The sequence below is a fragment of the Henckelia pumila genome, chromosome 2, assembly GCF_033568475.1.
Source record: "Henckelia pumila isolate YLH828 chromosome 2, ASM3356847v2, whole genome shotgun sequence".
Taxonomy (NCBI): domain Eukaryota; kingdom Viridiplantae; phylum Streptophyta; class Magnoliopsida; order Lamiales; family Gesneriaceae; genus Henckelia; species Henckelia pumila.
In genome coordinates this window covers 43979842-43995156 of record NC_133121.1, presented here as the reverse complement: position 1 = coordinate 43995156, position 15315 = coordinate 43979842, and the positions used below count along the sequence as shown (strand labels likewise).

The window sequence follows — 15315 nt, the reverse complement described above, 5'->3', positions numbered from 1 at the left end:
TCCAAGACCAAATAATATAACAAATCTCATTTTTGCGTTTTAGTGCCTGAAAAATCCGAATTTTGCAAAATAGACCCCGATCAATAAAAATTCGGCTCTTTTACTCTGTAATCTCTGATTAACTCAAATAAACTCATTTAAGATAAAAACGGGGCGTTACAAATATCAAGCCCAAAAAAGAGAATTATAAAGGTGTTTATAATTTCCTTATCTTCTATCGACAATGGGTGCATGATGAACGCTACCCGCGGTCAATGCTCGGCTCATATTATTGGGGGGGGGGGGGGGGTGGATTGGACACCGGAAAGCTGTGACATCCATTGATATGGTGATGTGAACTACGTGGAACTCCCATGATTTTGGCTCAAATTATTGGCGGAACTCATGACGATCGTCTATTAAGGTTCAACATCAATGGGTAGGGCTTGACACGTAAAGATGATCGACGTCATATTATTGGGTTTTCATCAAGCTTGAGACAAAAGTTTACGTAGAGGGTTGCATGGAGATGTAATTGGAAACTACCTTTTAGGAATTGTGATTGGCTAATATTATTCGAGATCATGATTGGCTAATTGGACTTTACGCACCTACTGATGAAAGGAGTTTTTCGTTTTCAATAGAGGGTAGTGAAATTTCAAAACAGTGAGAGCAAAAATTTATAAAGTAAAAGTCCATACTTTATATCTTATTAAATATTTTAAAATAGTCATTAACATTTATCTGTTATTATTTTTCAGTACAAAATTTTGACATGGCGTCGATTCATAATCCATTATCTGCAATACTCGACAAACATGTACTGACCGGTCCGAATTACCTCAATTGGCTAAAAAATCTGAAAATCATCTTCAACTCAGAAAGGATAGCATATACACTTGAAAAGCCGCCCCTTGTTGAGGCTCTGGCTGGTTACAGTCCTGAGGAGCTGCAAAAGTTCAAGGATTGGTGTGACCATGACTTTAAAGCCAAGTGTTATATGCAGGCATCTATGAATGAGGAGCTGCAGAGGCGTTTTGAGGGTGCTAAGAATGCTGCTGATATTCATTTGCATCTCAAAGAGCTCTTTGATGAGCAAACACGCCCCCTTAGACATGCGACCATCAAGGAGCTGATCACTTTGCGCATGAGAGATGGAGCTTCGGTCCATGAGCATGAAGTGAGGATGATTGGGCTTGTGGACAAGCTCGTTGGCATGGATCTTGTGTTGCCAGCCGAGTTGACCACAGACGTGTTGCTCTTGTCACTGTCGAGCTCATTTGACTCTTTTGTGGTGAACTTCAACATGAACAAGATGGAGCCATCCCTTGAGGAGTTGGTAAACATGCTTGTTACATATGAGTCCACAATCAAGAAGGAGAAGCCGGTTCTTTATGCGGGTTCTGCATCTGGTGCAAAGAATAGACCACTTGGAAAGGGAAAGAAGCGTTCTATCTATCCTCCCAAGAAGAACTGCCCTTGAAGAGGCAAGCTCTGAGTCCCTTTGTGGCAGCCACACCAATAAAGACTGACAATACAAGTGACGTCTGTCATTACTGCAAGAAGCCTGGACATTGGAGGCGTAACTGGAAGGAATATCTTGCCCAGAATGGTTCTGGAAAGAGTATGTTATACATTGAAGTAAACATTTCAATTAAATCTTCTTCTTGGGTTTTGGATACCGGCTGTGGCTCAAATCTCTGTAATGATTTGCAGGTGATTACAAGAAGTAGGAGACTCAGGGAAGGTGAGACCTACTTGAGGATGAGCAATGGGGAAAGAGTTGCTGCAAAATCTGTGGGAGATGTTAATTTATTGTTGAAAAATTATTTTAAATTAATATTGAGAGATGTTTTGTTTGTACCAAATTTGGTGAAATATATTGTTTTCATTTCTATGCTTGGTAAAGATGAATATTCTTGATTATTTGACAAAGGTGTTTGCAATATTTACAAGAATTAATGTTTAATTGGTACAGGAGAATTGGAAAATGATCTCTATAATTTAAAATTGAAAGATATTCCATTGAATAATGTCCAAGTAATATCAACAACACACAAGCGGAAACAAGATACTCTGAATCTGGCACACTTGTGGCATTCTTGATTAGGTCATATTTCCCTAAGAAGGATGAACAAGCTAGTGGGAGAAGACAAGTTTGATATGTCTGATATTAATTCTCTTACTAATTATGAACCCTGTCTAAAAGGAAATATGAATAAAATTCCCTTTAAGGGCCAACTGGAGCGAAACAAAGGTCTGTTGGATTTGATCCATATCGATGTGTGTGGTCCACTTAGCATCACCACTAAGCATGGACATGCCTACTTCATCACCTTTACCGATGATTTCTCAAGGTATGTGTATGTGTATTTGATGAAATACAAATATTAAGCTTTTGAAAGGTTCAAAAAATTCTGAAATGAAGTAGAGAAACATTTGGGACGAAGCATCAAGGAACTTTGATCGGATCGAGGTGGTAAGTACTTGAGTGCTGAATTCCAAGAGTATCTTAGGAGGATGAGATTCTCTCGCAATGGACTCCCCCTATTACACATCAGTTGAATGGTGTTTCAGAATGTTGTAACCAGACTTTGATGGACATGGTTCGGTCTATGATGGGGTTCACGGAGTTGCCGCCATCCTTTTGGGGATATGCGCTTGAAACATCGGCACTGTTGTTGAACAATGTCCATTCAGAGGCAGTTTATAGGACACCATATGAGATATGGATGGGAAAGCCTCCTAAGTATTCTTTTCTTAGAATATGGGGGTGCCCTGCTTATGTTAAGCAGACAGTGGGAGATAAATTGAATAGTCAATCCATTTTATGCTACTTCATGGGATATCCAAGGAATTCGGTTAGATATTATTTTTATCATCCCCCAAAAAACAAAGGTGTTTGTTTCTAGGAATGAAACCTTCTTGGAAAAAGAATTTCTATTGGATAGAAAAGATGAGATGATAGAACTCGAAGAGGTTCGAGATAAACCCACGGTTGTAGAGCTCATACCCAAACAGACAAGAGATGATATACAAGCTCCTAGGAGATCAGAGAGGGTCTCGAGACCACCTATGAGGTATGGTCTACTTCTTGAAGAGGGCCATGAAGAGCCTGATTGTAGTGACCCATATCCAGAATTAATGATTAATGGATTATTAATCATGTGATCATGTTTAGATTAAGTCAAATGATATGTCGACATTTTCCTATGTTTACTTGGATTAAATTGTCAGGACTAGGTGCGTTTTGATTGATTAAATTCATTTTATAGTTCTTAATCATTTTATATGATTTGATGAAGGTAAAGAGAATAAATGGAGCAAAGGATGGAAGAAAAGCGCAGAAAAAGGAAGAATTTGGAGTAAGAGAAGAGCCGCAAGAATGAATTACAGAGCAGCAATGGTCAAAAATTAATTTTAAATTATAGAGAGCACAAAATCCGATCTCTACCGTTCAAAATGAATTCAAGATGTTTTGAAACTGCTGTCCAAATTTTGGTTCGATCCGACGGCTATAACTTGAGATATGAATTTTTCAAGAAAACTGCGCGCTGGAAGAGAGGTATGCACTGACCCAGGAACGGACCTGGCAAGGGGTTCGTGCATATCGCAGAATTTTAAGAGTTGATGTGGATTTCGGGAATTATATTTTGAGAAGAAAAATTTTGTGGGAAGGACTCTAGCCTTAATTATAATATATTATCTCGGTTTTTAGAGTGGAAAATCAATCTTTTGGATGGCTGAAGAGTGAAGAATACATCTGGCGGCTAGGTTTTTCTTCTTTCGTTCTTACATTTAATTTCTTCTTCAATTTTTGTAAGTTTTAATTCTTGGTAGAGGAAGACAAACCCTTTGAAGTTTATTTATCTCGAGAGATTTTGATTTTCATTGTTTGATTTTTATTTTAGTATCAAGAGTTGTTTGAAATTGATTGCCATGCTTGTGTGTTTGATTATTGGATTGATCACCTGATGATTTTTCATACAATCTACTGCTAAATTAGAAATCAAATCCGTAATTGTTTGATCCATCTAATTTGTGAAGCAACTATGATTAATATTTTTCGCTTGTGAATTTTTTAATTCGTAGGAATATCTCTTGACTAGATTAAATACAACCGCTTGTGCTTGTGTTGTGTAGATTCATGAGTCTCACTAGTTTAAATGCTACCATAGGTTTAAATCTTGATCGCTTGTATCTTGGTTGATTTATTGGTAAGGGTTAATTTAGAACGCTTGTGTCTAATTAACTAAAATTAAGGTGAGATATGAATTAAATTTCTAATGGTGAATATTCAATGAGAATTAATTATTTTTAGGGAATCGATGATCGAGTGAATAGCTTCAAGGGTGTAGACGACCAATACCAGGGACTGTTTTAATTGATAATTCGTTATAATTTTAATTTTTGCATGCTAGTTGGTAAAATTTATTTTAATTTGCTTTTAATTATTAGTAGTTAATTTCAAAATCCAAAAATCCTCTTTTGTTTATTTTCAGTATTTTTAAGAACACAAATAAATTTTACCTTTTTTGTGGAAATGATCCCTACTCTCGCTACTACATGTTTATTCAGTTGATCTGAGTTGGGTTAATTTGGGCCCGACACGAGTAAGAGTTACCAAATTTTGGCTCCGTTGCCGGGGAAGGCGTTTAATTTATTTGTGTTTTTGTTTTTATTTTATTCACCGTTTTTTAATCTGTTTTGCAAGAATTCTTATGGTGTAATACTTCGAGATGTCAAATCAACATGTATTCACAAGTTTTATCCCGCAACACGGAGAGCCATTCTACGCAGCATGGGAGAGATTCAAAGATTTGACAACCATCTTTCGGTATCATGATTTTTCTAACCTTTCTATCCTTAAATTTTTTCTTGAGGGTTTGGATGCAGTGATAAGAAGATGGGTAATTAATGGATCTTTCACAACCGGTAGTCCACTATTTTGCAGAGATGATGATAGTATGATACACCTGTTGGATGATATGGCAGAATTTGACTATTACAGATATTGGGATCTTACACCACAGGTATGGAGCCACCAATACTCACAAGATACTCAATACCCGGATTTTTCAGACCAACCATTCTAGCTTCAAAAGGAGGAGGGAAGTTGTTCTCAATTGATCTTACATCCGCTGGAGAATATAATGAGCAAGCTTGTGGCATCGACTGAGGAAGCTATAGAAGATCTAATCAATTCTAGATGCCACCTTGTGGAGCACATAGAGAATATCAAGAGATCAATTCTCCATGAACTCCAAGAACAGAAAGTGAATCAAGATACTCAAGCAGTGACCAACCTAATTTGGTTCGATGTTGTTGACTCGGAGAAGCAGGATTGGGAGTGCGAATCGAATCATGCTGAAGATTTAGAGGTGTTTGAGTCTTCTCTTCTTATTGAACCTCAGTCGGAAGATGTTCTGGAAGAAATAGGGTATGATGGAAATATGTTGCCACTCAAGTTTGAGGATGATGGAGTTCAAGAGTCTGTCGATTTGAGCTCATTGATAGTATTATCATACACACATTCCCAAGATCCTTTTTTGTCATCAATACCAGTTTCAAAATATTTTGGCTTCCGAGAGCCCACAGAGATGTTCTCTTCCCATGTTTACCAGCTACTATGGAGTGTTGTTGAGGTGACGGGCTTAAACTATGTACATCTAGCCAAGCTTGAGGGCACATGGAACAAAGACCCATTTGTGGTGTCATATGACACTTATTTTGGGCGTCAGCGGCTCTTTGAGGAGTTCTTATGAGGGTCAAGCTGAAGACTGAAAATCAGGCGCTGCTTGGGAGGCAACCCAAGGGGAGTATTTTGTTCTATATCTTTTAATTTTTTTTGTTTTTTTTTCTTTAGTGTTATTTTTACTTACATTGGAGACACTGTAAGATCTTAAGAATGGGGGAGATCACTTAGCCAGTCATTGATAGGATGTAGCCGGTTTTAGAAAAAAAATATTTTTTTAGAGCTCATAGTTAGCGATGAATATGACTGTTGAAATTCACTAGCCTATGATGATGAAGTTTTGTTAAAAAAGTGTTTATGTGAAAATTTTTCCTCTTGATTGGACATGAGAAATCGTAGGTTGAGTACTGAATATTTTTAAGCACACATGTTAGACCAATGAAATGTAGCGAAGTAATTGATGATGTTTGTGTCTGTTGGACCATTTCACGACAATAGGTGTTTGTTGATCATGATAGTGTCTTTTGAGTTCTAATGATTTTTATGACATTGCATGTACGATCTTGGGCGCACCTGTTAAAACTTTTTAATGAAAATTTTTGAAAAAAATAAAGTTGGTTCCATCCGAGTTATGAACAAGGGATGGAAATCCTAGTCGCCTTGTTCTTGACTAAGTATGCGGATTAAATGGGCTTAAAAATTTGAAAAATTTTGATATAACAATTTCATCCTGGCTTGGAAAGTGGTTGAAATTCTAATCACTTTTCCATGGCTAAGTTTGCGGACCCAATGGGATTGTAGCTCCATCCGGGCTATAGATGAGGGGATTGAAATTCGAATCCTATATAGTTATAGCTAAGTATGCGGGTAATTATTGGGGCTTAAGAAAAATCGGGTGTAAAATCCGGAGGTGCGTAATTATATCTCAAGAGAGTTGTGTTGTGTTTAAAGATTGTTGGGAGGAAGGGGCTCTTGATGGTAATACTCACACTGATGTGTCATAGGTCGGCTAACAGTTTTAAAACTATGTCTTTTGAAGTTTCATGTAGCTGGAATAACATGACACACACACACGTTCACACTTGACTGGAGGTGTATTCTGGAAAATCAAGAGTATTCGTAAGTTTATTTTTGTATGTTGGAACTATTCGGAGGCTATGATGTCATGATTCACCATTGCTTATGTTTTTGTTATGTTTGCATATTGTTTTTGCATGACTTGCTCGAGGGCGAGCAAAAGTTTAAGTATGGAGGAGTTTGATATGTCGACATTTTCCTATGTTACTTGGATTAAATTGTGAGGATTAGGTGCGTTTTGATCGATTAAATTCATTTTATAGTTCTTAACCATTTTATGTGATTTGATGAAGGTAAAGAGAATAAATTAAGAAAAGGATGAAAGAAAAACGTAGAAAAAGGAAGAATTTGGAGTAGGAGAAGAGCCGCAAGAATGAATTACGGAGCAGTAATGGTAAAAAATTAATTTTAAATTCTAGAAATAACCAAATCCAATCTCCACCATTCAAAATGAAGTTCAAGATGTTTTGAAGCTGCTGTCCAAATTTCGGCTCGATCCAACGGCTATAACTCGAGATATGAATTTTTCAAGAACACTGCGTGCTGGAAGGAAGGTATGCACGAACCCAGGAACGGACCTGGCATGGAATCCGTGCATATCGCAGAATTTTAAGAGTTGGGACAGAACTTTGCTCGCTCGATCGGTAAGTTTCAACCGATCGAGCGAGACGCGGATTTTGGGAATTATATTTTGAGAAGGAAACTTTTGTGGGAAGGATTCTAGCCTTAATTATAATATATTATCTCGATTTTTAGAGTGGAAAATCAATATTTTGGATGGCTGAAGAGTGAAGAATACATCTGGCAGCTAGGTTTTTCTTCTTTTGTTCTTATATTTAATTTCTTCTTCAAATCTTGTAAGTTTTAATTCTTGGTAGAGGAAGACAAACCCTTTGATGTTTATTTATCTCGTGAGATTTTGATTTTAATTGTTTGATTTTTATTTGAGTATCAATAGTTGTTTGGAATTGATTGTCATACTTGTGTGTTTGATTATTGGATTGATCACCTGATTATTTTCCATACAATCTACTGCTAAATTAGAAATCAAATCCGTAATTTTTTGATCCATCTAATTTGTGAAGCAACTATGATTAATATTTTCCGCTTGTGAATTTGTTAATTCGTAGGAATATCTCTTGACTAGATTAAATACAACCGCTTGTGCTTGTGTTCTATAGATTCATCAGTCTTACTAGTTTGAATGCTACCATAGGTTTAAATCTTGAACACTTGTATCTTGGTTGATTTATTAGTAAGGGTTAATTTAGAACGCTTGTGTCTAATTAACTAAAATTAAGATGAGATAGGAATTAAATTTTCAATGGTGAATATTCAATGAGAATTATTTATTTTTAGGGAATCGATGATCGAGTGAATAACTTCAAGGGTGTAGTCGACCGATACCAATGCTTGTTTTAATTGATTAATTCGTTTTAATTTTAATTCATGCATGCCAGTTGGTAAAATTTATTTTAATTTGCTTTTAATTATTAGTAGTTAATTTCAAAATACAAAAATCTTTTTTTGTTTATTTTCAGTATTTTTAAGAACACAAATAAATTTCACCTTCCTCGTGGGAATGATCCCTACTCTCGCTACTACATGTTTATTCAGTTAATCTGAGTTGGGTTAATTTGGGCGCAACACGACTAAGCATCACCATAAAAAATGATTAAGATATTTCAAAATGGGTCTAAGGAGTTTTAAAAAGGATCCAGAACACTCTAAAATAACCCGAAGGGTCCCGAGTCTTCGGAGGGATCATATTCTCTGTTTGAGTTCGGAGGGTGGCAAGGTACGGACGCTCGGAACGTGCATGGACAGGTGTGCAGGATGATGTCATCTAGATGGCATAAGTAGTTACGTCATGGATTGGACATTGGACGCTCCGCTTGCATGCAGCCAAAATATCCCTCATTTTTGAAATTCAGAATTATTCTCGCTCGAGCGCAGAAGTTTCCGCTCGAGCGAGGACACATTTTTTTACATCCTGAGAATGTCTCGCTTGAGCACAAGAAGTTGCCGCTCGAGCGAGGTCAATTTTTTCAAAAACTTTTCAAAAATTTCCAAAATAAAGAGAAAAAGAAAATAAAACAAACTAAAAACTAATAAAATAAAATTTAATGGAAAGAACACTGGGTTGTCTCCCAGTCAGCGCTAAATTTATAGTCTATAGCCCGTTATACTTCCCTTTCATTTTTTCGGGTCCTGCAAATCAATTGTGGTCTGGGTTTTATACACATGTCCACCTCAATAAATTTTTAACCTCTAGCCGTTAACCTTGAATTCTCCATTCAAAGGACTGGAAATCTCCACTTTACCATATGGTAACACTCACTTGACTGTGAATGGTCCTGACCACCTCGATCGCAATTTACCTAGCATGAGCTTCAAACGTGAGTTAAATAATAATACCTGTTGGCCCACTTCAAACTCACGAGAGATGATGTTCTGATCATACCATATTTTGGTTTTTCCTTTGTAAATTCTTGCATTCTCATATGCATCCAGTCTCAGCTCATCAAGCTAATTCAGTTGCAGCACCCGTTCCGCACCTATAGCAGTAGCATCAAAATTAAGAAATTTAGTAGCCCACAGTGCTTTATGCTCAAGTTCAATAGGAAGATGACACGATTTACCATCTAACAACCTAAAAGGAGATGTTCCTATAGGTGTTTTAAATGCAGTGCGATAAGCCCATAACACATCATCCAATTTATTGGACCACTCTTTCCTATTGGAATTTACAGTTTTTTCCAATATTCTTTTCAGTTCTCTGTTCAAAACTTCAACTTGCCTACTAGTTTGGGGATGATAAGGTGTTACTACCTTGTGAGTGACCCCATACTTACTCAACAATGTGTCAAATTGGTGATTACTAATGTGGGTTCCTCCATCACTAATAATGGCCCTAGGTGTACCATATCTCGCAAACACAAATTTTTTCAAGAATTTCACAACCATCCTAGAGTCATTAGTTCTGCAAACAAGTGCCTCTACCCACTTGAACACATAGTCCACAACTACTAAAATATATTTATTCCCTTTAGATGCAGGAAACGACACCATAAAATCAATACCCCACACATCAAAAACTTCACACACAAGAATATTATTCAAGGGCATCTCATGTCGCCTAGAAATGTTTCCTACTCTTTGACACTCATCACATGCAATCACAAAAGCATAATCATCTTTAAACAGTGACGAACAATAAAATCCCGACTTTAGAACTTTAGCAGTAGTTTTACCCGCTCCAAAATGTCCTCCAGTCGGGCCTGTGTGACAGTGTGACAATATAGAATTTACCTCTTCCGCTGGAATGCATCTACGAATAATATCATCTACACAAATCTTAAAAAGCAATGGATCTTCCCATAAAAAATATTTCAACTCAGCAAAAAATTTCTTCTTCTGTTGGTAATTCATATGCGGGGGAAGAAACTTACTTGATAGATAATTGGCAATGTCTGCATACCATGGTAAATTTGTTACCTCAAATAGCCGCTCATCTGAAAATTCATCATGTATTACCTGCGTCTTGACTCCTTGATTCTCCATACGAGAGAGGTGATCCACAACTTGATTCTTCGATCCCTTCCTGTCAACAATTTCCAAGTCAAATTCCTGTAATAATAATACCCAACGAATTAACCTGTGTTTGGCATCCTTCTTCTCATCAAGTACTTCAACGTCGAGTGGTCAGTATGGACAACAACCTTTCTCCCCACCAAATACGATTTGAATTTATCCACCACAAACACAACTGCAAGTAGTTCTTTTTCAGTGGTGGCATAGTTCAGCTGGGATGCTGACAATGTGATGCTGGCGTAGTAAATCACATGCAGCACTTTATCCCTCTTCTTCCCGAGTATGGCTCCCAATTATGTGTCACTGGCATCGCACATCAACTTAAATGGCAAACTCCAGTCTGGGACTACAATTACTGGAGTGTTGGTCAACTTCTGCTTCAATATCTGAAACACTTATAAACACTCAGCAAAAAAGTCAAAAGATACCTCTTTTATCAAAAAATTAGTTAGGGGCTTAGCAATAGAAGAAAAATCTTTGATAAATCTCCTATAAAAACCAGCATGCCCTAAAAAACGTCTTATTCCTTTTAAATTCGTGGGAGATGAAAGTTTGTCAATTACTTCAATTTTCGCCCGATCCACCTCTACGCCTTTTTCTGACACCTTATGCCCTAAAACAATTCCTTCTCGCACCATGAAATGACACTTCTCCCAATTTAATACTAGATTACTCTCTTCACAACTTTTCAACACTTTTTCCAAGTTGCATAAACAATCATCAAAAGATGAACCCAACACAGAAAAATCATCCATGAAAACTTCAATGAACTTTTCTACCATGTCATGGAAAATAGCTATCATGCAACGCTGAAAAGTAGCAGGGGCATTACACAAATCAAACGGCATCTATTTATATGCAAAAGTACCATATGGACCTATAAAAGTAGTTTTATGTTGGTCCTTAGGTGATATGGGAATTTTCATATAACCTGAATAGCCGTTTAAAAAACAATAAAATGCATGCCATGACAACATCTCAACCATCTGATCAATAAAATGGAGGGGAAAGTAATCCTTATGGTTGGCATCATTCAATTTTCGATAGTAAATGCATACACGCCATCCCGTTACAGTCCTTGTAGGGATTAATTCATTGCATTTTCTATCACCGTTATTCCCCCTTTTTTAGGTAATACCTTTATCGGACTCACCCATTCACTGTCAAAGTTAGGATAAATAATACCCGCGTCTAGAAGTTTAATCACCTCTTTCTTCACCACCTCTTGCATAGCCGGGTTGAGGCACCTCTGTGGCTGGGTAGATGTCTTGTTCTCAGCCTCCATCAGTATCTTGTGCATGCACATGGATGGACTGGTTCCCTTTATGTCAGCAAAACTCCATCATATGGCTCTAATGTGCTCCCTGATCACTCTTAGCAATTTTTCCTCCTCGCTACCTGTCAAAGAAGAAGAAAAAATTACTGGCAGTTTATCATTCTTCAACAAATATAAATACTTTAAATGAGAGGGGAGACGTTTAAGTTTGAGGGTAGGAGGCTCTTCGGCCGGTGGCTTCAACGGTTTTGGGACATGTCCAAGCTCTCCTATCTTGAAATTAATGGATCTTGCAAGAGGCTTCATTCCATCCAAATATCACAAGAACTCTTGAACTTCCTCACTCTCATGTTCCTCATGCGCCGTTCCTGTCAAGAAAATCTCTAGTGGATCTATAGACAAATGTTCCTGCAAAGAGCACTCAACCAATTCATCATTAACATCAATTCTGAAACAATCAGAATTGTCCACGGGATATCTAAGGCCATGAAATGCATTAAAAACCACACTCTCATCATTCATATGCAAAATCAACTCCCCTTTGTGCACATCAATGACCGCTTAAATCGGTGTGATTAAAAATCTACTGGCAAGCGTACCAGGTCAAGTAATAGTAAAGTGGACAAAGGTCTAGATGTCGAACCCACAGGGACTGTAAATGAATGAATACCAAAATAGAATTATCTTTACTTAATCTAAACTAACCAATAAAAGAGATGTAATTTCAGATTTATAACTAAAAATTAAATTAAAAAAAAATTTGATTTGATGATATTTTCCTATATTTTTGTGTGTTAATTGGTGTGATTAGGAGAGCGTGCATTGATTAAATTCATCGTATAGTTCCTAATGAATGTTTTTGTTTTGATTTATGAAAAGAAGGAAATGAGCTGCAAGTTCAAGAAGAAAAGAAACAAGAGCTCTGATCTGCACAAGAATGGAGCGCGGATGAAGGTTTGCACATGTTGTTTGCACAACAAGTAGTGAAAATAAGAAGAGCATTTGCACAACAAGTAGTGCAAACAAGGAAGAATCAAACGCATTTGCACAAGTTGTTTGCACAACATGATGCGCTATTGTAGAAAGATGAAGGAAGCGCATTTGCGCTTGGTATCTGCGCATGAAGAGCTATTGACTTGCGCTATCACGCATGGGAAGATGTTGTTTGCGCAGGTCTTGTGTGCGAAGGAATTGGAGGTAGAGTTGCTACCGCTCGCTCCGAACATCTCACCGATCCAGCGGCCGTATGAAGAAGCAAAATAGTAGGCTTGTATATTTTCTGGCGCTCGATCCGCTCAACTCGTCCGATTGATCGAAAAGGTTTTTTTCGGGAAAAAAATCTGTAATTTAGGAATTTTTATTTTTAAGGGCTCTAGCCTTAATTAAAATAGATATCTAGAATTTTAGAGTCATGGGGAGGATTTTTAAGATTTTTGGATGGCTAGAAGGCAGAGAGCTCTTTTGGGCGGCTAGGTTTCTTCTCTATTTTCTTAGATTTAATTTCATTTCATGAATATTTCTAGAAAATTCATGAATATTGTTGGCTAAGTTTTAGTAATTGGTTGAGGAAGACGAACCCTTGATTTTATTTACTTTGTGAGATTTTGATTTTTAGTGTTTAATTCAATTTGAGTATCAAGAGTTGTTCTGATTTATTTCATGCTTGTGTGTTTGATTACTAGATTGATCACCTGATAATTCTTTCATACAATCTACCGCTAAATTAGAATTCAAATCCGTAATTGTTTGAATCATCTAATTCGTGAAGCAATTATGATTAATATTTTTTGCTGTTAAATTTGTTAAATCATAGGAACATCAATTGACTAGATTAAATACAATCTCTGGTATTTGTGTTGTCTAAATTCATCAGTTTTACTCATTTGAATGCTGCCGTGGATTTAAATCTAATCGCTGGTATTGGGTTAATTTATGGGGGTAAGGGTTAACTTAGAACGCTGGTGTCTAGTTAACTAAAATTAAGGTGAAACAGAAATTAAATTTCCAATGATGAATATTCAATGTGAATTAATTATTTTTAGGGAATTGATGATCGAATGAATAATTTCAAGGGTGTAGTCGACCGATACCAAGTCTCGTTAGTTTATTGATCTTTCTTATTTTAATTCTTGCATAGTAGTTAGAAAAATCCAAAAAACCTTTTTATTTAATTTCCGTATTTTTAAGAACACACTTAAATTTTACTTTTCTCGTGGAAACGATCTCTACTCTCACTGCTACATAGTTTATTTATCTGATTGGAGTCAAGTAATTTGGGCGCGACACGACTGAGCGCTACCAAAAATTCAATTAAAAACGCAGCAGAAATTTTGGATTAACTTCAAATATGGGAAAAGCTCGATCAAGGACACACGTAGATACCTGACAAAACATGTAACAAGTAGTCGATTAATGATTCAAATTTAATCTTAGATCACGGGAATTTTCCTATCTTGTTCAAAGGTCTATTTCTAGAACAATCAAACCTACACAAATATTGACGGATTAATCTTTCATAATTCTAATCAAATTTGAATGCATTAAATATTTGTGAAAATTCAGTTACACCCAAACCGCACACTGAAACCAAATTCTATTTCTAGTCGATTTAACCATGTGTTGATTATCAAAGTGATCGAAATCAATACCTCCTCTGTCGACTTGGAATCGATTAACATGCAAGCAAACAGTTGATCAGGCTATTCACAAGACAAATATAAATCTAACAATCAATAAAATCAAGTCTAAAAAATACCAAACAAACATCCAAATTTTCTACATAAATTTGTCTGGCCCAATCACGTGGCCTTGATCGAAAAAAAAAAAACTACTCCATAAACGAAATCATGATTCAAACAAAGTTTTTAATCATTACTAAAAATAATAAAAAGAAAAGAAGAAAGAAAAGATAAATCTTCTCTCCCAAGCCTGTAGCTGTCTCTCTTCTATGATAGAACACGTCTGCAACCCTTCATCTGATGATAAAAAGCCTATTTATATGCCCCAAATCTTCAAAAGATTGCATCCTTTGCGAATAAGAGTTTTCAAAAATAAAAAGTCTGCAAGCCGTCTCGCTCGAGCGGGCTCAAGGCGCGCTCGAGCGAGATATCTTCTGTATTATATTTTCCTGTCCGTAATTCTCGCTCGAGCGGGCTCGAGGGGCGCTCGAGCCAGCAGTTTTTTGTCCCAATTCTTAAAATTTCGCGATGTGAACGGACCCCGTGCCAGGTCCATGCCTGGGTCCATGTATGTGTTCTTTCCAACGCGTAGTTTTCTTGAAAAAATCATATCTCAAGTTCTAGCCGCTGGATTGAGCTGAAATTCGGACAGCAGCTTCAAAACATCTTGAATTCATTTTGAACGGTGGAGATCGGATTTGGATCTTTTTAAATATAAGATGAATTTTTAACCAAGGCTACTCCGTAATTCATTCTTCAAAAATCCATTTTCCTACAAAATTAACTCTGAGAGTGAATTATACACATGCACTAAAACACATAAAAACACATAAAAAAATATGAATACACACAAAATAGACATAAAAATATCACGAAATAATGCATACAAAATGCACTCGTCAAAACCTCCATACTTAACTCTTGCTCGCCCTCGAGCAAGAAATGCAAAAACAAGATACAAACAACGACATAAGTAAGAATGAATCATGAACAACATAGCCTCAAATAAGTTCCAA

The 15315-nt window shown here is 36.7% G+C and overlaps 1 protein-coding gene and 1 pseudogene across 1 annotated transcript; one reads left to right on the top strand and one right to left on the bottom strand.

The window, feature by feature from the left end:
* Nucleotides 1-754: 754 nt before the first annotated feature.
* LOC140877561 (uncharacterized) lies at nt 755-1462 on the top strand. The gene is made up of 2 exons (XM_073281098.1): nt 755-799; nt 986-1462. The coding sequence occupies exons 1-2, from the start codon at nt 755-757 to the stop codon at nt 1460-1462; spliced, it is 522 nt and encodes a 173-aa protein (XP_073137199.1).
* A 7818-nt stretch (nt 1463-9280) lies between these two features.
* The window catches only part of LOC140877560 (uncharacterized), a 32188-nt pseudogene continuing 26153 nt past the window's right edge, over nt 9281-15315 (bottom strand).